Source organism: Papaver somniferum, chromosome 5 (assembly GCF_003573695.1).
Source record: "Papaver somniferum cultivar HN1 chromosome 5, ASM357369v1, whole genome shotgun sequence".
NCBI classification, from domain to species: domain Eukaryota; kingdom Viridiplantae; phylum Streptophyta; class Magnoliopsida; order Ranunculales; family Papaveraceae; genus Papaver; species Papaver somniferum.
Window position 1 is genome coordinate 209,245,393 of NC_039362.1, and position 27,346 is coordinate 209,272,738.

The following is a 27,346-nucleotide window of genomic DNA, read 5'->3' on the forward strand; positions in this document are numbered from 1 at the left end:
AATACGTCATTTATTTCTCCAAGCTAACACACAACTTTTTCATAAACTCTCATAGCAATCCTTCTTGAAACCCTAGAATTCTCAAATCCCTCTCTTCATCTTGCTCCATTTCCCTAATCTCTCTTGTGACTGAAGCACCCTTTGAACGCCTATTGTGCATGGTTTAGGCGAAAACTATCCATGCTCAACCTCCTGTAACTCACTTTCAAAAGCCCTAGAATTTCACTTTTAGACTCTCACTGATTTTAGGTAACTACAAAATCCATCTTAGCTAGAGTAGATATTGATAGAGCACTGCTCGATTAAACCCACAAGTTTTGCTATCTCAAGTTTGTTGTCAATGTTAGATGAACAAAACTATATATTGATTTCTAGTATACTAAGTCAAATCTCGAACTAGGTTTAAAATTTGGTAGTTGAGTAAAGATCGACGAAGACATTTGGAGAACTTCATCAACAAGGTATGTGAAGACTGAACCATTTTATTTTAGTCACTTCTCGACCATTTTATCTTAATAAGACTATGTCGTATGACTTCTAGTAGATTTATTGCAAAGAAGATATTTTGAGTCAAGCTTTTCTTGATAAACATCTTGAAATATGATTCAACATCGGATGTTCAAAGGTCATCAACTATATTAGTTCGAAACAATTTATTGTTCAAGAATTAATTTTGTGGATCATTTGAAAATTGTCCAAGCAATGATTTATCAAAGATAAATAGTAAGTAGGGATATGTTTATTGAATATATACATAAAATTTTAATGCTTGGAAGCCTCGTGTATTACATCCTTAAACCCTTAGGCCAAATTGAGGACTCATCAATTATCTACTCTGGAAGTTAAGAGTTTTAATGGCAGCGGAAAAAATGAAAGCAAAAATTATGGTAATGCCAACAATAACAACTGCTACCACTGGATGGAAGTCACGGTCGAACCCAAAATAATCCTTCATGAAAAATTCTACTGTCATGCCTGTATCAACCATGGAAGTTTGTATGTCCCCAAACTGTGAGACGGCCAATCCATATAAGGTCCATGCAACAGGGCATGCCCAGTAGTACCACCTCCACCAAATTGGAATCTTCTGTAATCAGTCACAAAAGAAAAACATTAGAGAATAAGATGAAAATAATAGACTTTGTAATTTTAAAAAAATCCAGATCCTTGTCTATTAATGTAACTTACCGTTCGTGGGACTACAAATCCTGCAAAGAGATTCCATAAACCGTAAAAAGTAGCACTAATAATGGCAGCAATGGTTTCGTTTGGTGTTACTGCCACGGTCAGCATTCCATAGAACGTATAGTAACAGAGCGTGAAGAACATATAGAAGAGATACCAGAAGAACTTTGCGACTGTCCATTCAAATCCGATCATGGCATATACTATAACTCCGTAGACTATCGACTGAATGAAGATATAGGGAATCTCAATTATTACCTGCAAGAGAAGATTCTAATGACCACCAGAACAAATATACTCAGTTCCATACATCAAAAATATCATTAAAAAATATAACAAATTACCTGTCCGAAGGCATACGGCAAGGCAGAATACATTCCAGCAGCTCTTTCTCTGTAAAAGACTGTTCGCTCCACAGCAACAACTGGTTGCACTGAAGAGGCATTTTGAATTCCGAGAAAGAGAACAGCAAGATACATAGAACCCATAGCATTAAACAGGTCTTGTCTTTGTGACCTGCAATTTTAGAAACAATTGAGGACATTAAAGAGATTGTATCATGAGAATAAAGCTGTAAAAAATAGTATGTACTTACGTCTTAGTACCAAGATCCCAGAAAATTGTACCAAACATCAGTGCTATAAATATTGTAAAGTAAAATCTCAATGCCGTGTATGGAGGATTTCGCCAGTATGACCAATATTGTTTCCATAGGCAAGCCATGCATTGAGTAAAGAATGATCTCGAGTACATGGTCGGGAAGTACAAGTCCTTGGTACCAGGAGGTGCGACACTTAGTTCTTTGATGAGATCTTTGTTTCTCTTGTATAGCTCTGAGCTTTTGTATATATCAGTGAAGTCAACCCCTAGACCAGCTTCTTGTCCAGCAGAAGTCACCTCCAACATCCACGTTGCCGGATTATAACAATCTTTGATTTTACTTACTCTTTCAATTCCCTGAATTGAATCCAAACTTTATTTGTCAATAGTGTATTTAGTAGATAAAAAGCTAGAAACTAGAATATTCCAGTGTAAATTTTTTTTAAAGAAAAGTCTTAAGGTTTCACCTCAAAATAGCTGATTAAATGGCAAGAATGGCGCCCCAGTGGTCCAACATAAATTTCCTGTCCTCCTCTCTTCATTAGGAATAGCTCGTCGAATGACTCAAATATGTCAATGCTAGGCTGATGGATGGTACATACAACAGTTCTTCCTGTGTCCACAGTATTCCTCACTGCTCTCATCACAATAGCTGCTGCCCTTGCATCTAGACCAGATGTTGGCTCATCCATAAATATAATGGACGGGTTCGCAACTAACTCGACAGCGATGGTTAATCGTTTTCTCTGCTCAGTTGATAAACCGTTCACACCAGGCAGCCCAACTAGGGCTCCCCGTAGTGAGGACAGCTCGACAAGCTCCATAACCTCCTCAATGAACATCTGTAATCAATGATAACAATTATATTTCTTCATGTTTATCAAATTTATTATCAACAACTTTTACTTAATATGGTCAGTAGTAATTTAAATATCACACTACGAACCTTTCTTGTTTCAGGTTTTACTTCCTCAGGTAACCGAAGCCAAGCAGAATAGAGAACGGACTCATAGATTGTGACGTGTGGAGAATGTATGTCGTTCTGCTCGCAGTATCCTGATATGCGAGCAAATGTCTCTTGCTTTTTTGGGTAACCAGATATCATGATGTTTCCATCGATATGTCCACCAGTTTTTCTTCCCGCCAAAACATCCATAAGAGTAGTCTTACCCGCACCACTAACACCCATTAAAGCTGTAAGGACTCCCGGCCTAAAAGCTCCACTAATACCTTTTAGAAGCTCCAGTCGATCTTCAGTGACTCCTTCAGTTTTCATCTCCTGGTAAACACAATAAAACTTTCTAAGCTTCAAATGTTTGAGTCGAGATCAATAGTCACTTCATTTCATAATAAAACTAATGTATAACTTTATGAATGTTGTACTTACCAGTGGCATGTCGACAGAATACTTAATTTCATCAAAAGTGATAGAAAGAGGTTGAAATGGAAGAACCATTCCACGTTTTTTGTTTCCGTCGACCTCATTAGTTGGGATCATCCTTTCTGTAGTTATATTTACTTAAACTTAAGTTCACAACATTAAACCATAGATGAAGTAAGCAAAAAGAAAATTGTTGCATCATAATCACCTCCAGAATTACGACTAGTACTGGAGCTCTTTCTACTGGAGGTTAACTCCATCTCTTCTCCAGTTTTATTAGATGATGAATCATCATCTATGATTGTTCGGGAGTTTTTAGATGCTGCATTAATTTGATTGTACAATTAAAAAATATTACCTCAGTTGCAACTTTTAAAAGACTCAAAAGATACTCACGATTAAGATAAGTAAGAGCCAAAGTGAAAACCAAGTTGAATAGGATGACATATCCAAGCAACGCCCCAACTCCAATCCAATACCAAGATGGATCTGCGTAGAATCCACGAGATTTGATAACCGCCTCTCCTAGCGTCTCATTGGTACCCGGAAGAACCTACAAAACAATGATCAGTTATAAAATTCAGGTGGAAAAATTTCTTCCCACAGAAAATATTTGAAACTTTAATGCTTACTTTTTTCCATTGATCCCCATAAAACTCGTTTACCAGTACTGCATTTGTCCCATACATTAAGGGAGACATCCAGTATCCCCAGATCCACCAGCTTTTCACATTATCTGTCGCATGGAAAGACAAACATCCATAATTTGACAGCAACAAGAAAGAAAGCTAAAGAAATTGAAAGTATTTAATTAGATTTAGAGTGATTACCTCGAGATAAAATGAATCCCCCAAGGGCCAATACAATAAGTAACACGAAAGAGCCAATAGTGTTTGCAACTATCATATTTCTTCCTACTGCTGCTGCTGACCGGAAAAGTCCTGCAGCCATCTGGTTTACAAATAGGAGTAGAAAGAACTGTCTAAGCAACCTGCATAAAGAAAATTTGGATTTTATATTTTCACAAATTGTAAAATGCGGAATACATGTCGGATGCTCATTGTACAAATCTAATACCTTTCGATATTTGGATCAAATCCAATGACGTAGTAAGTCATGAATACCCAGACACCAACTTCTACGAATGTGATAGGAATTTTGAGGATCCATGTAGGAAGAGAATATGCCCATGCAGGATAAAAAAGCAGATCTCTTTGCTTGTAAAACACGGGAAGCTTCACCACAGTCATGGCAAGCTCTGAAAATCCGTTAAACGTAATCATCACAAGAGCAAAAAACAAAGCTCCCACATATATCCCACCGTCGACGACATCATCTCGTTTCAATTTAGTACGCAGAAAGAGTGTCATTGTAACAAACGCAATAAATATAAGCTGGAACAACTTGAAAATATAAACGAAGGAATTCCTTTTCATTAACAAGTATTCTCTTGATGCACAAGCTTTTAGAAGTTCAGTTTTGCTAACTCCGTATTGCGTAATGGTTAAAGCAGCTGGGTGGCTTTTCGTTTTGTTGAAAGGAGTCATAAGTTCTTCTCTTAATTTTCGACCAACATGGAATGACTGAAAAGCTTGTGTGAAATCATTAACTGTGATGAAAGAGTACCGCTCGTGTTTACGAGCCCAATATTGTTGCTGGTCTTTCTTTGATGTTACCTATAACGCAATGGAACCGAAAACTTTAGGAGGGTGGACAATAAGGGTTCAACATGCAATATTTAAGCAAATAGACAAATGAAAGATAGATGGAGAAGAAATTCACTTCTTGCAAGAAATCTGCAACTCCTTTCCTTTCCGGACATCTGAATCCCACAGACTCAAAAAATTCAAGCACATGTTCACGCGGACCTTGATAAACGATTTTTCCATCAGAGAGGAGAATAATGTCGTCGAAGAGATTGTAAGTTTCTGGTGCCGGTTGCAGAAGAGATATTACAGCGGTACTATTCATAATATGGACTGTCTGTCTAAGTGAATTCACTATTTGAAACGTAGTCGAACTGTCTAGACCTGTAGATATCTCATCCATGAACAACACCCTTGCCGGCCCGACCAACATTTCCCCTATCAAGTTAGAATAAAATTTCAGCTTCGCTTTCATTCACGAAAACTAGCTACATCTTACTGTTGATATAAGACTAGGGGGTAATAGTTCATCTACCTGTTGTTACACGTTTCTTTTGTCCACCAGAGATACCTCTCAACATTTCATCACCCACCAGAGTATCAGCGCAAATATCCAACCCCAGAATCTAAATTTTAAGGCAAAACGTGTTAGTAGCTAAACTCATCAATCTTTGTAAACTTAAATGATGTTGAAGCGATATGATGATGTACCTTTAAAACGTAGTCTGTGACTACACTAGCTTCTTGACCATGTATTGCTGCTGCCTATAAAAATCATTGGATAAAATCGAGCTTACAGCAAAAATCCATGAATCTAAAAACTGATTTTTCGCTTGATCGGATGCATTTCATCAACTACACAACTTTTTTAAGATAGTTTTGAAAGGAAAAATATCTCTATACCTTCATGTAGACATCAATATCTGGATCAGGCTTGATGTTTTCAGCCTTTTCCCTTCTTGCAAGCTCTGCCAACATATCTGTTCATTTCCCAAAATCAATTATGTCCGGATTCGCTAAAAACTGCGTCAATCATGCATCAATGGACACAACAAAACACAATTCAGCTTTACTTACCATAACCAGTTCCCGCACCTTGACATCTAGCCGAGAAAGCCAAGGTTTCTCTGACAGTCATTTCACCAATATGAAGATCATATTGACTGATATATGCAGATGTTCTTTGTGGAACAAATTCATGCATTCCATGCCCATTATAACTTACTCTACCTGACACCTTAAGATCTTTATCAAGCTTTCCAGCCAAAGCCAAGAGCATAGTAGTCTTTCCAGAACTTGGTGGCCCTAAAAGCAGTGTCATCCTATAAAAAAAAATCCGAACCAACAAAATCAGAACAAAGAATTTTTATTTTTTTGAAAATGATTTGAATAGAAGCAAAAGCATGGATAATCTACCTGTTAGGTTTGATGATTCCACTAACATCATTAAGAATTGAAAATGGTTTCTTTCTATTTGGAAGAAAACGGAGGAAACTCAAACATCCCTGCAAATGAACACAATCAATTCTTCAAATATGGAATAGGAATCCAAATGCAACCTTGCTATTTACACAAACGAAAAAAATTGACAGCAAAAAATTGAAATTTACAGTAGAAATTCAGAACTGAATCACACTGCCGCCGTCAACACGGAAGATTTATGCCTTGAGATTTCATCAGGATTTAGAGAAATACAGAGAATAATCAACAAAACCTAATCAATCTTGATGGATCACTACAATCCATGTCATAGACATTCTACATATATACTACTATTACTACTGAAATCCTCAAAACCCAAACTTCTTAAACCCAAAATTCACAATAAATTCTCAGATCACCAAATATAAAAATCAATACTTTTAGATGTTATTCAAAATCCAGAACGAAATCCCCTAACTTGATGATGTGGGCTGTAGTAATCTATCTAAATTGATTGGGTTTTATGAAAATCTTTAGATTTTATTCAAATCCAGAACTTAGAAATCCCCATGGTTACATTTTGAATTACTGGAAGAACATATGAGAAATACAAAAAAAAAATAATGGAGATTTTTTAAGAGAGAGAGCAGAGAAATAAGGTTAGAAAGACCATAAAGAGAAAGAACTTCACAATGGGTTTATACAGGTGCCCAGTGTGGTTAAAATTTAAATATTCAAAAAGAAAAGCGACATCTGGCTGCCATGAGGCATACCTCAACAGCATTGACAGTACAGTTGAGTAGTGTTGGTAAAGATCTTCCTTGTCCATAAGATTCAGCACCTATACTTAGATTTTCATATCTTACTTCAATTGTTGGAAGATCAAGTCCTACTCTGTAACACACAATCAGAAAAACAGAAGAAATGTTTAAACTTCATCAGGAAACAGAGAAAAACAGAGAGATGGGTACATTTAATGAGTAATTAGTTACCTATCAATTCGATTCTTGAGTTTTAACAAGAACTTCTCATTATCTTCTTCAGCAACTCTTAATAATCTCTCTATCAATTTTTTTTTCTCTTGAAACCCAAGATTCTGAATATCAATTTCTTTAGTTTCCGCACCATCTTGTCCAGTTAGAATCCCTTTTCTTATACGATTATAAGTTGGTAGTTTCTCTAAAGCAGCCCATTTTAATGCTTCTTCATCATCTTCATCTCTAGTTGATCTTGAGAATATTACTTCAGCAGAATTGTTTCTCCAAACTGATGAATTCCTTCTTAAACTTGCTACTTTATATATTTCACCATTATCCATTTATAACCACCAACCAAAACTGCAAAACCCACTTTGGGTTTCCTTCTTCCTCCTCTGTTGCTCCTCAAACTTCTCTGTTTCACAAAACTTCTCTGCTTCTTATAGATTGGGAGTGTTTTGGAAGGCATAAGAGATATCTCTCCATCTATCTATCTATATATAGATAGATATAGACTGTTGAGCTTTATGAGATTGAGACAAAACATGAGTGTTGAGAAGATGATAAAAATTAGTGTTTTGTTGTTGAAAATGAAAATATCAGTCAATAAATAGACACAAGAAGGACAAGAAGAATCATGACTAAGAATGGTATTCTGTATCTTGTATACACTTTGTTTGACGATCTGAAATTTCTTTTCTGTTTTACCAGATTTCGTGTTTTCATGATTTCTCATACAGATGCGACTGTTTTCAGCTAAGCAACAAAACAATTAGTTGGGAGCTCCGGGGTAAAGCCACCTCTTGCATGTTCTATCATTGGGTTACCCTTACAAGACTGGAGCATCAGAGCAAAAGTCAAGTTTTCACTGAAGCCTGAAGGTGAATCCAGTTGGGGTGAATGGTTTAAATCAACAGATGATGAGGCGCGACGTGCATCCAAAAAAATACGTGCGTGCGGATACTTCGAAAAGTATCAAATAATTTTCTACACAACTACGAGGCATGGACCGTACTTGTAGTCGTAGGTGTCATTTTTTTTCTTTATTTTGATTCTTCTGTATTCTCGTTTCATTTTTGTTTTGATTTTTTCTACGGTAAAGTATCACGCTTAAAATTGATTAAATTACATGCCCCAAGTAACTGGACCAAATATAGATTAATTTAATTCGGAAAGAGTACCTTAAAGTATCCAAGTGATTTAACTCGGAAAGAGTTACTTAAAGCATCTCCGAACAAGGGTTGTGCAATGTATGATTTATAAAAGGGATACCAGTTCTACTAAGTGTTGATACGGTTTCATATAGGACAAAAAAATCTCACCGATCCTGACTGTTGGATCGATGAAATGGTATCAGCACTTAGTAGGACTGGTATCTTCTTTATAAATCGTGGTGGAATGAGTGTTAAAACTCATTCACTTTCAAATCCAGTGAGTGAGTGAGTGAGTGAGTGAGTGAGTGAGTGAGTGAGTGAGTGAAGGATTATTTTTTGCACTATGGGATAGAGCAAAAAAACAAACTAAGAGGTTGGACATCAGCTGTTTTGGTTTTCTTCTTCTTGGATAAGAGATACTCCTATAAGAAAAGAGTTATTTGCCCAAAATTGTGTAACTCCAAACGAACCCGGATGCCTTAAATCCTTTGGAGTGAATATGGATTCTAAGAAATACCGTGTTAGATTGTCGATGTTCTTGAATCGAGAATAGCAAGTCACGAACAGCGATCAAGGTTTGAATAAATCGCCCTCAAAGCGAAGAGAAACTCGCCCCAAATGACGGAAAAAAATCGCTCCAAATAGCTAAGAAATATGTCAAATGACATTAAAAAAAACAAAAAAAAAACTACTTTTATTCGATTAAAACTTAAAAATAAAATGAAATCTTGCTTTTTTGGACCAAATCTGAGCAAGAGATTAATGGAGGTTAAGGTTTTTTACTTAGAGAAAAGAGGAAAGGTTTTTTTTTTTTTGTTTTTTTTTTGATTTGTTATATTTCAACATGTGGGTCTATGAAATAACATTAAATTAGATATAACTATAATATAACATTACTATAATATAAAATAAGTTAATTTTATCAACAACAAAAAAATGCTTAGAACAATGGTTAAGAGTCATGATTAGTGTCACTTTAGATCTAACGTTCTGTTCTGACGTTCAATTCCTATCGATCAATCCTGCTTTTTATTTGAATCTCATTTTTAGGTCTGACCAATCCCATTTTCTAAATCTGTATGTGACCCATTTTAAAAAGTTTTAAAATTAATTAAAAATTAGAAGAAAAAAATTCCAAGCAGCTGATCTTCGGCCATACTGCCTCTCAAGTCTCAACATTCTGTTTTGATGTTCAATTCCTATCCATTAATCCTAGTTTTTATTTGAATCGCATTTTTAGGTCCCAATCCCATTTTCTAAAAGAGTAAATCAGTATGGGCCTATTTTAAAAAGTTTTAAAATAATTAGAAATAGTTAGAAACAAGAAGAAAAAAAATTCCAACTGGCTCATCTTTGGCCACTACCTCTCAAGTCTCAATGTTCTGTCCCGACGTTCAATTCCTATCGACCAATCCTAGTTTTTATTTGAATCTCATTTTTAGGTACGACCAATCCCATTTTCTAAAAGAATAAATCAGTACGGGACTCATGTTAAAATGTTTTGAAATAATTAGAAATAATTGGAAACTAGAAGAACGAAGTCCCTAAGCCGCTGATATTTGGCTACTACCTCTCAAGTCTCAGCTACCCAGTGACACCTAAGTTGGTCTTATTTTGATAAACTTTTTTAGTACGAATGAGTCTTCCATCACCCTTGTAAGGGTGCTTGATGAATTGATGAGAGAATATGAAAGACAAAGGATGACAATGACATATTAAGAAACTTGTAGGCCGACAAACTATAAAGCTTCTAGAGTGCTTGGCTTGATTAATGAACGCATAAGATGAGTGCACGTTTGGTATTATGCAAGAGAAATTAGGCATCCAATGAAAGTTAATATTAAGAACTCAACAATCATTGTTAATTCTATTTTATTTTGGTTTAGTTGTCCATTAAGGTAAATTTGGGTTCTGAGACAGAACTTCGTTCAGTAAATTTTGATATTAATTAAATTAACAATCATGTTGAAGATTGCAGGTTCAGTGACAAAATTTAAGCCACAACAGGGTCATATGTGTAATTTATAACATTGTGACAGATTTCTTGATACATCTTGGATCATTAAAGAAAATCTGGGATCCCGATGTAGATTCAATTCGCGACGCATGTCTTCGGCCTTGGAGAAGTTTTTGAGTCATAAAGAATGGTTTCGCAAAACTTTTGTTATGGCAACTCTTCGGGAAGTTATGGTCATAAGGAAATTTTTCATTCCAACATGCCACTAACCATTTTGTGGCGTTTATAAAAGTTGTGCATAATTTGTGCAACGGAAATAACCGCTGGTAAAACGGCGTTGCGCATTGATGTGCAACGCATAGTATCCGCTGCACAAATTAATTTGTACAACGTTTATAACTGTTGCAAAATCGGTTGTGCAACGTCTTATTTTTCTATTTGTGCAACATATATATTAATTAGTATCAACGGAATAACACTTTTGTGGGTCTCATTTTTGTTTCTAACAACGTTTTATATTTTCGGTAGCAGTTATATGCGTTGCTCATTTTAGGTGATTTGTGCAACGGAAGATTTTGCTACATTTATATCCGTTGAAAAATAGTCTGGTCAAAAAAAAGTTGCCACCGGCTATAATTCTGGCAGATTTTTGCACCTGAATATACCATTCTAAATTAACTAGGAGACCCGATTTATCATTTGGAAGGAATCTCAATATCATCACAGTCGAAAACAACAGAATGAACCCAACTTTTGCTTGTGCCAATTTAAAGAATCAAGTCAAAAACAACATAATGAACCCAAACCAGCAGACTAACGCGATTTTAACTACATATTTGTTTCTGCTGATATATGCTAAATGATGAAGAACATATGAAGGTCATCAAGCTCTATAATGGGATCTTAGTCAACAATCCAAATCATAATGCTAGACACCTAGGTACATTATTAGCAGTTGCCAGGTAAAAAATGGAATAGAACCGTCAGATGTTAATACCCCATTACTCCTATAGTTGTTCACAAATTTATATAAAGGAAAATACTACCACTATAAATACTACCACAAATTTATGTAAGAACTAAACCCAAATGATTTGGGAACGAAACATGATTAAGAAGTCTCGAGTTTTTTTTTCCTTAATTACATCACTAAACGTATTTAAGTGAAGATCTTCCTCAAATGTAAACGGATTTTGCTGCTCCAATGTGATTCCGGTGTCAAGACGAGCAACATTTTATTGTCACATATATGGTTTTCTCCAAATATGAATCCAGTGTCGCGTCAAGCAATGTACTATTATTTCTCAAATATTTCTCAAATTTGAGTTGTTGCATTGCTAACTTCTAAGAACAAATTTTATGGTCTTTCAATCCATCTGAAATAAAAAAAAACAAAACCCATAAAGGAATAACTCCCAAAAATTAAAAAGTGGGTTCAGTTCATCTTAGTAAGACACTTTGAATGTTAGCTCTACTGACCTACTTTAATGGGTCTGCAAAAATTATATAAAAACAGCAAAAATTATAGACTAAATACAAGACCACATATGAAATAAAACAAAAATAGGGTTCTTCAGAGGAGAGTAAAAAGGAAGAATAGATAAAGTAATACAAATCATCTTCTGCTTGAGCTTGGAAAGCATCAGATGACTACAGACTCTACATAAAAACCAAAACATACTTCACATCTAAAAAACAAACACCAAAATAAAAAACCCTCACTATTTCAGATACTAGTTAGGTCAAAATAAAAAACCCTAACTATTTCAGATACTAGCAAAATCAAAAACCCTAACTCTATAAATCAAATGATTTCAGAAGAAAACAAAATTAAGCACAAACTATTTATACCTGAATGATTTCATTTTTAGATTTCAGGGAAACCTAAAATCAATGGAAGATGGGGTTTGATTTGATGAGATTTGTAAATCGAGATTTCCTGATGATGGGTGTTGATTAGATGATGGATCTGTTGTTGAAACCTAAAATCTATTGAAGATGGTCGAGATTTGTTGAAGAAAAGAAAAACTTTTCTCTTCACTCTCGAGACTGCGATGAAAATAAAAAAGGGAGAGAAAAAGAGTAATGTTTGTAAAATAAGGATAAGTAAATAAAAATCCGAAAATTAATAAACAAAAAAATAACTACTGAAAGCCCATAAAAAGTTTTATATTACAGAAAAACCATACAAAGTACAACGATTTTATACGTTGACATACGTTGCACCACTAGTTAATATTAATAAATGAAAAATAAATAAATTGTGCAACGGATAATCTGGTGCGCAACGGATATTAACGTTGTTAACTTTGCAACGTCTATATCCGTTGCGCACCTCTAAAAATGAAGCGTCGCTAAAACCAAGATATGGTTTAGTGTGAATGGCCTACTCAGTTTGTCATATAATAAATTATGAGTCATGGATAGAGGAGGAGCCAGAAATTTTATTATATGGAGCAAAAGTCTTACCAGGGGTGTAATTAAAATTTTGCTAGGCTAGCGCGCCGATCCTTCAAGATGGCTTTGTATTACAGGCCAGGCTAGTGTTGCACAATGATTGCGTGTTACAGCTTAGCCAACCAAGTCGGTGATGCACAAAGGTTTCACGTTACTGCATACACTGTCAAGTGCTAAGATGGCATGACCCTGTAGGGCCAGTGAAGCGTAAAGGTGGTGCTACACTGTAAGAACATTGGCCAAGTAATGAAGCTTATTGGACGACACAATAGATCTTCATTGAGAGAAAGGCAAGGCCAAAGTGACAAGATGCAACATGCGATGTTGGTATTGATGCATATCCGCGGAATTGAGTTGGCCCAAACTCAAGGATGATGCAAGAGTGTAGAATAGGCCAAGAGTTGGCCTATGCATTAGTTCAAGGCTGACCAAAGCTTGAACAGTGCAAGCAAGCTAGTAATGCAAGAGTATCATTTCTATTGTCAAGCAAATTGGCTAAGTGAAGCATATGACGCATGAATAACAAGAATGAGCTCAAGGAGTTGGCCTTGATGATTGAAGCAAAATGATTGATCGTACATTGGCATAGAGCAAGAAGGCTGCAAGGCCAAGATGGTCGTGCATTGGATCAAGTCCAAGCTAAGAGATGCGCAACAATGGTGCAATATGGCTCAGGTGGCGGTTATAAGTTGGTTATTGGCTTCACAAGCGTGCCAAAGGTGGGAAACAATTTGTAAGGGTTATGAAATGAGTTTATAACCTTATTAGAGTGTCCATAACTGTTTGGGACAAGTGCAATATCAATTGGATGGACAACACAAAAGTTAGCAGTTGAAAAACAATGTTGGCGGTTATGGAACTACCTTATGAGACACATGGTTGTTCCATGTGTGTGCAAGTGGTGTGCACGATCTTTGGCCCTTGTAACCACTGTATAAATAGTGTAGAGACATTATAAAATCATTAGGTTCACATAGAGAGAGTTTGTAGACATGTAGTCTCATACTTGAGAGAATAAGGCATCACCATGAGGGTGATGGCTTGTTTACATGGACTGCTTGATGTAATCTTCCTTTAGTGCAATAAAATGGGTTTGTTGCAGTATGTATTTGTGTTGATTGTGTTGCTGATTTTGTGAGATTGTCAATTGGTTTGATGCATGGAAAACCTCTTATGCTTATGGGAGCATAAAGAGTTAGAGAGAAAGAAGATGGAGACTTCTGTTGTGTAATGCCGTAAGAGGGAAGGCAGATGCATACTTTGATGAAAGTATGCAAGGCTGAGTACTTGTGGGTGAATTTTATTCACTGGACCACAAAGTACTGTCGGTCATGTCCTATGGAAATTTTAGGCCGTTAAATGGGCATGTCACAGCAGGTATCAGAGCGGTGTTGGGGAATATTGTTCTTCATTTTTCTCTCTTTTACTCAAGTTGGTGTCATTTGTTTGTCAAAATTCAGTGGTGAATTGTTTAGGTTTCATTAGTATGGAGACTAGAAGAAGTTGGTCTTGTGTGGAAAGATCAATTGGAATGAACTTTGAAGCTTGAGTAGAAACAAGCTATGAACGTTATTGTCAAAGGTGTCAAAATTCTTGCCTAAAGTGTTAGATGAACGTGCAAGAGTCATTGAAAACTGGTCTTTCAAGTGATTGCATGAAAAAACTAAGGAGTATGCTGACTTTTATGGTGCAAGTCAAATGTTTAAGTCCATGTTTCTCACAAGCATGCGAATATTTTGCATTTGGAATGCATTCTTTCGTAGTGATATCATTACCATGTACATTACATGAGGTAATGGGAATTTTGCGAAAATTCTTGAATTCAAAGACGTTGTTGACATTTGAAGTGGCAAAGAGAATTGAGAACCTATATATGCGGTAGAGTTAAAGGTGTCTCATTGTAGCCAGTTGGATGGAAGATTAAATTTATCTCTCTCGAATGCATATACCTTGGTGATAATGCAAAGTCTGGTTGTGAACCAACATTTTTGTGGCAATTGTGATGCCATAAAAGGAGAACTGGATGGTCAATTCTTGTCTAGCATAAAGCTTATGAAAAGGCTAAAGAAAGAAATGCAATTTAGGGAAAAATCGATACACCAAGGTCTTGTGTTTGCAAAGACTTCTTCATTGATGCTAGATGCACACAAGGAGTGTGTTTGCACCTGGTTTATGAGTGGGATCAATATACTTGGACAAGGGTGTCCAAAGACCTACATTTGCTCATAACCACAAGAGGATGTTCTTGTCGACTGCAAATCAACAATTGTTGCTACTGAAGTTGATTTTGGAGGAGGGGAAAGACAAGAGTAACCAGATGTGCATGGGCTGTAAAAATGAGTTCCAAGTTTGAAGAAGAATGTAACATTCTTGCTTCATGGAACGTAGGCAATGAGTGGCGCATTTGCAAGGATTATTGGCCTTGTTTGCAACTGTCCAAGAAAATTGTCCGCGAAAGTCATTGAGTAATATGACTTGTCGAGCTCTATGATGATGCTCAGGATCACTACGTTAAGTCCAATTCAATTGTGCAAAGGTGCACAAGTTTGTATCAAAATTTTGGGGTTAGTTGGCATGTCCTAACCGTCGAGAACAAGTGTGGCATGCAAGCCAGCAAAAAAGTAGCAGTTGAAGAAGCTTGGTTGCGGTTAGAATAACTGATAGTAGTGGTGATGCATAAGAATGTATGCGGTCATTCTTGAAGAAATCTTCATGAAAGCTAAAGCAACATGATAGCCTCATTTTGAGGAGTATTCAACTAAGTGTCAATTATATTGTGCTTCGTTATGGGAGTTGCATAAGAATGTTGATTGTTGGAAGAATACATGGCACAGTGAATTGCCACATTGGGGACAGTAGGTGATGTCTTGATTCCTTGTTTGTTGCTTAGAAGCGAAAATGAAGTCAGTAATGCAAGACTTGTTAGGTCTTACAAGTTTCAATCAGTTGGTGTGAGTATTTGCTCAAGTTTGAGTATACTTTCAGTTTAGGTCGTGTGGACCTTGGTGTTGAGAATTGTCTCTCTATGTAAGGTAGTAGTGAATTAGGGTATTTGAGACGAGAGTTCTTGTCTCTTTCGTTCAAAGTAAAGCTAGTTCACGTGGAAGATGCTACATAGCATATTAAGCCAAATATGCAATAGAAGACGTTCAAAGTGAAAGAAGCAAATATAGTTGGTGGCATAGTCGATGTTTGCTGTTGAGAATTATGTGGAAGTGCAACAGCATTTGGCAGCGATAACATGAAGTAACGCAACAAGAATGAAGATGTAAGTCCATCAAGTATATGTGTTAAGAGTAACTCATAGTTAGGAAGAACATGATGTTGTTTTTCCATTACATTAAAGCGTAGCAGTTTGAAAATACAATGAGGCATGTTGGTTTCAAAGGAGCGTGAAGAGGATACCTTGTCTAAAGTGACTGTGGGATGTCACGGGTAGTCCTAAGTCATGACTATACCGAAGTTATGCATTTCAATCAAAGTGTTGATAGTGCAAGCAAAGAACAACAAGGTGCTGGTTCTTTGGCATACAAATGATGCAAGTACGAGAAGGTAAAGTTTGCAATATGATTTGGAGGCCAAATCTAGTAAAAGTTCTGATGTTGGCAAAGTGTAGCAAAGACTATAGGTTTTGGAGCATACCAGAGTAGTATCGAATCATAACTTGCATACCTTAAAGCCATGGCATGTTTGGAGAAGGCGCAACATGATTGAAGAATTAGGCCAAGTCTTGTATAAGTCCTGTCGAGTTGCGTGGTGCAACTAAAGTCGTAAAATCAAGGAAAAAGACAATGTCAATGACCATTGTGATTATTTGGGAAGAATCATTAATGCTTGCGTACTCTCAGGCGCAAATGATTCAAGTGAAATTCAATCCTAATTCAGGGAATTGGAAAGAGGAATTTCCAATTTGCATTTGGGTATTGATATACGATTTAAAGTGGAGTTGGAACGTATGCGCAACGCAACAACAAAGTTCAAGTTAGTAGGATCAATGGCAAGGCAGTAAAGCTAAGTGATACTGATGCTAAAACATAGAAGTTGGATAAGGGCGTTTTGCAAAAGCTAGCAAAGATTATTGAATTTCAGAAAGAGTTCTGAAAGTGCATGCAACGAAGATTGAGACCAGTATAACGAGGATGTTGAACAGATTAGGTGGGGGGTATATTACAGGCCATGCTAGTGTTGCACAATGATTGCGCGTTACAGCTTAGACGGCCAAGTCAGTGATGCGCAAAGGTTGCGCGTTACTGCATAGATTGTCAAGTGCTAAGATGGCATGACCCTGCAGGGCCAGTGAAGCGCAAAGGTGGCTCTACTGTAAAAACATTGGCCAAGTAATGAAGCTTATTGGCCGACACAATAGAGCTTCATTGAGGGAAAGTCAAGGCAACGCCAAAGTGACAAAATACAATATGCGATGTTGGCATTGATACACGTCCGCAGAATTGAGTTGGCCCAAACTCAAGGATGATGCAAGAGTGTAGAATATGCCAAGAGTTGGCCTATGCATTAGTTCAAGGATGGCATGTTTAATCCATGTGATGGACTATTTGATGTAATCTTCCTTTAGTGCAATAAAATGGGTTTATTGCAGTATGTCTTTGTGTTGATTGTGTTGCTGATTTTGTGAGATAGTCAATTGGTTTGATGCATGGCAAACCTCTTATGCTTATGGGAGCATAAAGAGTTAGAGAGAAAGAAGATGAAGACTTAAGGAAGATGCATACTTTGATGCAAGTATGCAAGGCTGAGTACTTGTGGGTGAAGTTGATTAACTGAACCACAGAGTATTGCCGGTCATGTCCCATGGAAATTTTAGGTCGTTAAATGGGCATGTGACCCTTCGCCCCTAGTCATGGAACACATCTAAGGTCAGAATGGTGGTACCTAATAATTTCAATGTAGAAATTGGGTCACGAGAGTGATACAACAATCTTTTGTGTCACAACATCTAAACAACTTTTGGCTGCTGTGGAGATTTTCTGGGTGAGATGCCAGTTTAAAACTTAAGGCACATTAGGATCACAAATTGTAATTCACAATGCTGTCATGTTTCTAAGGCACATTAGGGCAAGTGTTGTTCCCAGAATGTCTGCGACACTGCATTTGTTCCTGCCATTGAATTTAACTAGTCTACAAAAGCACTTTGACAATTTCGTTTAACCAGCTCCTTCAAATGATTCAACTGTAAATCACAATTGAAAGAACATGGGAAGCTAAACACCCTTTGGTTATAGTCTGAGGCAAATATGGAACTTTGCTGGCTGCAATACTACTGCATCCTGAATAATCAATTCAAGTCATATTATTACATAATCCATATCACAAAGGCACGGTGAGAACGCACAAAAGTGACCAACTATACCCACACATAACCTGATAAACGAGCAACATAACTTGCAAAAGGGACTGACAACTCCCATGACTGGAAACCAAACCATGAAACCTGTAGCACAAATTATGTACATACAAAAACAGTGGAAGAATATATTTTCTAGGAAAATGACAACTATTAAGCAAGAAAAGTATAACTGCGCCAGCACATTAGATTTAGGGACTGATGATATTGGCAGACTCGATTTCCGTTAAACAGAACAAAAGAGACCATTTTCTAAAAAGAATAGGCACTAGATCAGTTGCGTGTGAGAGTTTGAGAAATTGGGTGACAATGTTATTATCTTGTAACTATTTTCTATAACAAAAACAAGTTCATGTATAACATTTCCTACGTAACATGCGAAAACATAAATAAATCTTACAGTGTGATTTTGGATGGTCAAGCCTATGAATGAACAACTGTCATATTCCGTCATTCAGCATAATCTTCTCGTATTGTCGCAAGAGGGACTGTTTCTTTCACCACAGAAACAAGCTCAGCTTCAGATGACTTGGACGGTAGTCTCTCATATACTCTGGAACCCGTGGGTAAGAGTTTAAAGCCACCTCTATTAACGGCCTCAGCGATTTTTTGATAAGTCCATCTTTGTTGAATAAAGACTACTGCCGCAAGCACAATTGCAGTAACTGGTATTGCAATGTCTCCAAATCTTGAGAAGAAATCCAAATTTGGGTTAACAAATTCATACTCTTCAGAGAAGTAAGGATTGAACACCGGAGCTCTTTTGTAATCATAAACGTGCGGAAGAAGTCTCACCAGTGTTATTCCGACATAGTATAATTTCCTGAGTGGTTTACAGTGAATCTGCCATAATAAGTTTCCAATAATTTGAGGAAGCAAGAAGAAGTCTTGCACGAGACCCACATACTCCTCTAGCTTAATTTCCCATTCACGTTGCTGATAGGTTTTCCCATTTGGATCCACGAATCTTCCTGACTGAGCCGGTCTTGCGCCAGTATTCACAGCATGAAAAATCAGCACCAGTATGAATCCTGCTGTGTGTATGACCAAGCTAACAAAGAAAACCCGTTTATCATTAGGGACCCTCCCAGGTTCTAGAGGTGTATGTGTGAGTAATCTGATTCGAGATTTCCACACTTTCTGACTGAGCCGTAATGTAAGAAGGAATGCAACCAGAACAAGAAGCTTCACTGTGTAATCAACTATATGGAACCATTGGCCCTTCTCGAGATCATAAGACGCAGTCTCGTCATTTTCAGATGACATTCTTTTGAATATTGCCTCAGCACCTGTGATCAGTGGAAGGCTATAACCAAGACCTTGGACACCTAGCATGACAAGCGACATAAAGGGAACAACATCCGCCTTATCTCGTATGTCTAGCAACTGACATAATATACAAGCGATTGCTAGTGAAAGGGTCAAAATTCGAAGAATCCCCTCAACACCACGGCGAGATAATATATCTTCTCGCTGTCTTCGATACAAGATTGGAACAGTTTGGAGGTTAACTGGGTTGAAATAGAGAGGGTCATCTTCGGTTCTATGGCTGGATATGGATATCTTTGCAGTAGGATTAATTAACCACCGAGCTGTTTTGGGTGGGTATTCAAGTTTTACTTCAATCAAGCAATCCAATCCATCTTCGAGATCAGAGCTATCGAACAATATTTTCCACGAGGCACGAACATCCCTGCAACCAATTAGATACATCTTGCCTACACGTGAGTCATATAGACCCTCCAAAGACATCATGGATATGTTACGGTAAGGTTCCCCACTAAGACTCAACTGTGCAGAAACATTCAGAAGGAGCTGCGTTTCAGTAGATTCAGCTTTTGCATGGTATGGAACTTCTCGATCCACACCAGACACATTTGACCAGTAACGTCCAAAACATGGACCAAGAGATAGTATTTCCACTTGGATAAAAGTCCTTGTTTGGCGAAAATTTGCTGAAGCATCATCAAAAGCAGATACCTGGAGGTCGAGATCTTCTGACAAACGAGAAAGACTATCGAGAAACGTAATCCCATCCTCTAATGCTGGATAGCTTAACAATGACTTCTTGATAACAGCTCTAAAATCAAAAGGCTCACTTCTGTCCAGAAATGCACTAGCTGAGTCAATTTTTGTGTACTTGTACGACAGAAATGAGGTACCAAAGCGGTCCCATAGCTCTGAAGATATCATTTGCCTTTCAAATGGTAGAGGGAAATATGAGTCTGTACTGTTGCTGATGCTGGATATAGTACCAAAAATGATGTTTTGGTGACTGATAGAAAATGTAAGTGGAATGTATAAGCAGATTCGAGAATTACAGATATTAGAATCATTACCCTCAGGTCCAAGGCACCCAATCATGCACAACTTCCCACTTGACGAATTCCATATTCCCTCTGCACGAAGAGTCAAATTGCTAAGACCAGTCCTCTCTATAGCTGTAAACTTATTCTCAAAAGGAGTAACTACTCTAAATACAGTAGAAACCTTTGCAGAACTTGAGTTCTTGTGTTCGTATTTTGCTTCACATCTCACATCCTGCATAACGAGTCTAACATTGTTAAATCCACCATCAGTTGCCTGGATTTCCTTTCCAGTCGCAAACGGACCCAACTTGCTACAGTATTCGTCGGTGTTGTTGCATTTCCAATTTGGCACAACTTTGAATGCATCTGAAGATGTAAACCTCTGCAGAATCTCACAGAACCTAGGACCTTTATAAATATTGATCCCATTTCCAAGTGAATTATCTGGATAAGGGTATGGCTCACAAGCATTCGACACAAGGGCTTCAGACCCAAATTCATAATTAGCAGCAGCACCAAACTGAGACGAGATATGAAGTTTATCGAAGTACTTAAGGTTTGATTCTGGGTTTAAACTTCTCATTTCTCCACGAATAGCTCTACTACTCAAAGTGAAACTCTTCGGGTAGTGAAGAACAAGCAAAATTTGATCATCTTGCAGAAGAGGTGGCTGATTGAAAGGAGTAGCCTTTACCCATTCCCATGGGTCAGAAGAATCGGATTGTCGAGAAGGCAACACTGCATTCCCTAACAAACACAATGAAATTTCTCCACCATTTGCCTTGGTTTCAACATAAACTCCTTGGAAGAAAATTGTCAGTTGGGTATTTCCAGGATACATTTGAAACTGAGGGTTACTCCCATATAGTTGATAACCGAACGAGCTATTCCTAGTTATGCCCATAAACAACATTCCACTGATTGCTACCGATTTCTTAGTCCTATGCGCCGAATCGACATCAGTGACCCAAAAAGAAATCAACTTAAGTGGTGATTGGATATTAGAACTGCTCTTAGGCATGTCACTGTCATCAAATGGCAACAGTGGTGCCGCCGCCGCGGCATCTGATTCTTGCACCCAATCGCCATTAACAAAAGAGAAACCATTTCTAATTCGATCGTTTATATAATTTTCAGGTACTAATTCAGAAGCTGAAGACAATATAGACCTACATTCTTTTCTAACTTCATCAAGCCTATCATATTTATATTCTATATGATTTTGAGGTTCTAATTCTAAAGCACCCCCATTTTCAGGTACAAATTGTGAAGCACCAAATGAAGTGTCTGAGAACGAATTAGTAAAGCTAAAGAAGAAAAAGAACAACAAGCAGAACCCTAACCATATCCAAAAATCCAACAACTTCATTGCTGGAAACCCCAAGATCAGTTTCACATGCAATACTTACAAAATGAACTAAAATAAGAAAAGGGTTCAACTTGATAGATTGAAAGAGCTCAAGTTTTTTAGTGTGAGATCAGTTAATGAAATTGATGTAAGAACACGCACTAACCTGAAATTAGACAACTGGGTTTGTTCTTGATCAATTGATGAATCAGTAAGCTATGTCTCTGATTAGATTCAACTCTTTCTTGTGATTTTAGACAGATCTTGAGAGATGTTTGGTGAAGAAGAAGTAAAGTTGAAGTCTTTATGGTGGTAGTTAATTGGTCTTTCTCATGGGAGTAACTAGCTCATTAAAAAACTTTAGTCAACCAAGGAGCTGCATTCAAGTCAAAGTCGATGTGACCAAGTAGGCAAGGGTACCGTTCGAGGTTTATAAAAGAAGACTATTATTGTGGCGTCACACTGTAATAGAGGGGCTTCATTTGGATTCTTAATGTCCAAAAAAGTGGTTATGGGATATCCTAACACATATACAACATGTCTAGATTACCCTTTAACTAGAAGTGATTTTACGTCCAGGTTTCTTTTAATTCCAACCGTATAATTTTATTTGCATGTAATTTTATGTCCAGGTTTGGATTAGTTCCAACCGTAAAAGCTCATTTTGCGTCCAGGTTTCTTTTAATTCCAACCGTATAATCCGATTTTACGTCCAGTTTTCTATAAGTTGTGGTGGTAATAATGGTTTCATCAAGGGTGGTTGTGGTGGTAATAACTGATACTTCCGCAGTGTCCGTGGTGTTCATTTTTGATAGCCAAATTCTCTCATTTTTATCTCATTTTTATGGCAGCCAATCTATACAACACAATAAGTTCATTCTTAGCGCTCCTACATTGAATTTTTCGGCTAACGATTCTCCATGTCAAATTTACAATATGGTGGGTCATACAATATTAAAGTTACTTAACATATTTAATCACTCTTTTCAAGCTCTAAATCGTCCTTAGTCATTTGCTGCAATGCAACTTTAATCTACGCATTTTGATCAACATTGTTATGCTGATAAAGGTGTTATGGTAATTGTTAGAGCACTGCTCAATCAAATTCGCAAGTTTTACCATCTCAATCTTGTTGTTAATATTAGTTGCATAAAATTATATCTTGATTCTTAGCCTACTTTAGTCAAGTCTCGGACTAGGATTAGTGTTTGTTAGTTGAGTATCAGACATCATTGAATATCACTCGAAGATTGAATATTGAATATCATACGAAGACATTTAGAGAACTTTATCGATAAAGAGGTATGTGACGACTGAATCATTCTATTTACTCGCAGTATTACCATTCTATCTATATGAGACCATCTCTTACGACTTCTGGTAGATTTAATATTGCAAAGAAGAAGTTTTGAGTGAAGATCTTGTCTTGTTAAATATCTTGAAATATGATTCAAGCAATGGATGTTCATAGGTCTTTAGCAATCTTAGTTCGAAGTAAATTATTGTTCAAGAACTATTTTTGTTTCAAATAGATCATTTGGAAATTGTCCAAGAAATGATATTTATATTTATGGTGATTGGAAATGTTTCAAATCATCAAAAGAGAGTTTTCAGACCTACTGAAATTTGGATTCAGGGTAGGTACGCATACCCAGTGCGCGTACCCTAGGTCTATGAGGTTCTGGAACATAGGTACGCGTACCATGGAGTTCTGAGTTCGTGAATTGGGGAGGCCTGAGTTCCTGAATAACTTAAGGGTTTGCATACCCAGTACGCGTACCTTGGCTATCTGAATTCACGAACTGGTTCATAGGTATACATACCCTTTAGCATATCTACTCAGTACGAATTAAACAAATGCTCATGAACTATTTCCACGAATATGTTAGCATAGCTACAACTCTCATGAACACTTCTAAGATATCATTGATCACTAAAACACTTAATGTATCTGCATCATGATTAAAGTCTTAAGTGTGTAAATGAACATGATTATGCTTATTAGTTCTAAAGGAATTCTTTCCACGAACTATCATTATACACAGTTCTGGTATCCTAGACTATAGTGTATATTCTTCTATATAATTTCTAGATAAATTTCTCATATGCTTACATGATCTCCTAACAAGAGTTTCATATAGATAGAGAAAGTGTTTACTTAAATCTCAAGTTATCTTAGCTTTAATTCTAAGAAACACTATCCTTGAAAGTCTATAAATAGAGAGATTCAAAAAAACTGGGAACTTCAATCCATGACACTTTTGTGTCCTATGTGTATGCTAGAGTAGTCCTCTTAACCTAGGTTTTCTCTGAGAAACATAATTAGGTTTACGACTTAAAGACATTTTTTTTGGGATTCGTGAAGCCAAGTCCAACTATCTTTACCTCGATAGTTGGTGTATCCTGATAATGTTCTTTCTGTTGCCGAGGTTTTCATCAATCTCCTTCAGGGGCGAGATAGATAGAAATCGCAAAGTTCTCTTCGTCTCAGACTTTGTGATTCCTCAAGATATATATATCTAAGACTCTTCTTTAATAATTGGTTTAAGATTTTTCTTTAGAGATGGTTAATAATCTAGGCTTCTCAGCTAACTGAGTGTAAGTGTTCCGGGTTTGTGAGGTTTGCTAGCTTTGTTTATTGCAAACATATTTCCAAATATTGATCTATTTGACCTAAAGTAAAATCAAATACGTTTATCTGTTAGAGGAAGATTGGTATCAAAAATCTTCACTTAGGTTGAAGCAACTCTTAGGTTGTAAAGAACGTCAACTAAGGGAATCAATTGCGTGGAGCCTTGCGAGGTTCAAGAGACGTAAGGAGCATGACTACAACTGAAGTGCTTGTAGGTAAAATTCAGTATCAATTGTATTCCAGTTCGAAGTCTGATAGTTTCCTAGTGTTTGTAGCGGCTTAATATAGTTTGGTGTTCAAATATGGACGAGGTCCCGGGGTTTTTCGGATGGTGCAGTTTTCCTCGTTAACAAAACTTATGGTGTCTTTTATTTTTTTCTTTTCCATATTATATCGTTTTAGCTTTGTAATGGGACTAACACAAGTAGTGCGTAATCAATCTTAGTAGATAAGTCCATATTAATTTTGATCTATTATGAGACTCATGCTTGTAGAATTCGTATCTTAAGAAAAAGATAACAAGTTTCATACTTGGAAGAGTACAGATCCTTTTTATTTGAATATGACAAGCTTGATCTTTAAGATCGTCCAACTACTCTTCAATCAGGTTCATGGAATTTATTGCCTTGACTTTCTGATTATGAAGAGAAAGAGATATAATTAAACTTTATATACATATTATTCAAGAATCTTTGATTAGATCTGCTTGCAATTGTATTAGGTTTTATCCATACAGGTTGCCGAACTAAAAAGTTGGTGGTATACTTGGTAATGTTTTAATTAAAATATTCCACTTTATCTTTTTGAATCGTGTGTTTTATGTGCTGCAAATTGCAAAAAAAAATTGTTTCGTATTTTAATTAACTCATGATTATAACGTTTTGGTGAGTTTTGATCGTTTTTGGTTTCTATGTTAAGGATCGGAAAACGAGAAAACTCCTTATCAGGTGACCAAGTGATGATGTTCTTTATTTTATTTGTCCAACGCAGTTGTTGCTCATAGGCATGTTGCCACTCTTTTCTCCTTCCAGTTTGGCACTTGCATCTTGGTTACTACATAATTGAAGTATTTCTAGCCTAGGTTCTCAAAAGTTAGTTTCAATTCCTTTAATAATTCGTCATACTTTGTGTGACAGTTGTGCTTGTGCTAAGCATCAATAGACTCCCTTTTCCTATATCATCTTCAATCAGTAGTAATGTACGTTTTAAGGATCGCATTTATTTAAAGGGTCCTTCTCTAGTTATATCTAATTCTCGCTTTTGTTATTTTCTCTTAGTTTTGGATAATTTTTCCATATTTAATGGATTTATTTTTTGCATAATAAATTTCAAGTCTTTAACTGTGTCAAAATTTATGGCTAAAATTGAAAATCGTTTTTATACAACTCTAAATATTTTTCAGAGTGATGATGGTAGAGAATATATTTAGGATGCTTTACTTAAATTATTTTTTTCTTCTGGTGTTTTGCATCAATTTTCTTGTCCTCACATGCCCCAGCAAAATGGTGTGTATCTGAGAGCAAGTTTAATTTGTCATATATTTGAAACTAGGCTTGATCATCTCCACCAAAGCCATATTCCTAAATTTTATTAGCCAGAAGCATTCACTACAACTGTCTATCTCATTATCGCATGTCTTCTTCGATTTCGAAAGGTTATTCTCCGATTTTAAGTTGTATAATAAACAACCAGATTATAATTTTACAGTTTTGATCAAACCACATTTATCAATGATGTTATTGTAAAAGCCAAAAAGCGTATGCTTTTACTTAGTTGGTGTGAAATTACTCTAGAATATTAACTCTTGTTGCATATATATTCTTAGTGTCCGAAGTGTAAAGATAAGGCATCAAATCGAAAAGAATAGAAATGAGACTCTGATCTCACGAGGATCTTGCTTGAGAATGGTAGGTGGTTTACTAAAAGCATACAAGTTTTATGGAGGTTCAACACTTTTACCAGAGCATCATGGCAATACAATGTATCGAGGTTAGCCACATATGACAATTGAGTTGGTTGGGTCAGGTTTAGCATGAAATATCAAGAAAGTTAGTCATCTCCTTGATAAAATCATTTCGCAACCTCAAGATCTTTCGTTTGTTATGTTTCCACAATGCATAATCACTTTTGTAGTAAATAAAAAATTCTGAGGGCTTTGATTTCAACAATTTACTTCATGCTTGTGGTAATCCTTCACAACAAATAAATTTGTATGAACTACGAAAAAAAAAACATTGTTATCTTTACAAATTGATAAACAAGTAGAAGGTTCGATTTAATATTAGGAACGTGGTGAAAATTTTTGAGTTAAAATGTTCTGTTATTATGGGTGAAAGTTGTATTATCAATATCTGCAATTGGGAGAACATTAATATTGTCTACTTGCACTTGCTAGCTAAATTCATATTCCTGAGGAATAATCAAGTTGTTGACATCAGTTGTTAGGTTATCTGGTGATGTATTGACTTGTATCAGTCACTCATTTGTTGTTCGTAGCCCCTCCTGGTATAGAAATATATGTAGTTGGTGTTCGATTTTATGGTAGTATAAAGTCTTCGTCGAAACGATACCAGCACTTCATTGCAACATGATTCTTTCTACCACAAATATGATAAGGACCTTGCGGGTTTTAAGGATTGTATATTTGACGAATCGGTTGAGGATTTGTCTAATTGTAATTGCAAGATCTTCGTTGATCAGATGATGCATTATTTGAGGCAACAACATTTTCAATATGCGATTGAGATGAAACCATTTGTTGCTCCGGAGACATGGAAAATTTCAAGAGATGAACATAAAAGGTATTCATGTTCATCTTCAACAGTACTCAAAGAAGTCACAATAGGATCACATGATTGATTTACACCACTCGTAATCTGTTGTTTCATATTATCTTCAGATACTGGGTTTCCCGAG

General features: G+C 36.5%; 2 protein-coding genes across 4 annotated transcripts; both read right to left on the reverse strand.

Moving 5' to 3' along the window:
- Nucleotides 1–736: 736 nt before the first annotated feature.
- LOC113284483 (pleiotropic drug resistance protein 1-like) lies at nt 737–7,807 on the reverse strand. Of its 2 annotated transcripts, XM_026533964.1 has the most exons (20): nt 7,227–7,807; nt 7,008–7,128; nt 6,229–6,317; nt 5,890–6,134; nt 5,716–5,792; nt 5,524–5,577; nt 5,348–5,438; nt 4,949–5,250; nt 4,244–4,842; nt 3,997–4,157; nt 3,799–3,902; nt 3,563–3,719; nt 3,375–3,488; nt 3,173–3,288; nt 2,732–3,064; nt 2,253–2,627; nt 1,781–2,142; nt 1,530–1,701; nt 1,189–1,443; nt 737–1,087 (listed from the first exon to the last, which is right to left on the reverse strand). In XM_026533964.1, the coding sequence occupies exons 1-20, from the start codon at nt 7,550–7,552 to the stop codon at nt 827–829; spliced, it is 4,314 nt and encodes a 1,437-aa protein (XP_026389749.1). In that variant the 5' UTR covers nt 7,553–7,807; the 3' UTR covers nt 737–826. The 2 variants fall into 2 exon arrangements, with proteins under 2 accessions (XP_026389749.1, XP_026389750.1); XM_026533965.1 differs by lacking the exons at nt 7,008–7,128; nt 7,227–7,807 and adding an exon at nt 6,423–6,661.
- Nucleotides 7,808–18,294: 10,487 nt separating this feature from the next.
- On the reverse strand, nt 18,295–22,099 carry LOC113284485. Of its 2 annotated transcripts, XM_026533967.1 has the most exons (2): nt 18,937–22,099; nt 18,295–18,829 (listed from the first exon to the last, which is right to left on the reverse strand). In XM_026533967.1, the coding sequence occupies exons 1-2, from the start codon at nt 21,817–21,819 to the stop codon at nt 18,740–18,742; spliced, it is 2,973 nt and encodes a 990-aa protein (XP_026389752.1). In that variant the 5' UTR covers nt 21,820–22,099; the 3' UTR covers nt 18,295–18,739. The 2 variants fall into 2 exon arrangements, with proteins under 2 accessions (XP_026389752.1, XP_026389751.1); XM_026533966.1 differs by having other exon boundaries at nt 18,295–22,099.
- Between the last annotated feature and the right edge of the window lie 5,247 nt (nt 22,100–27,346).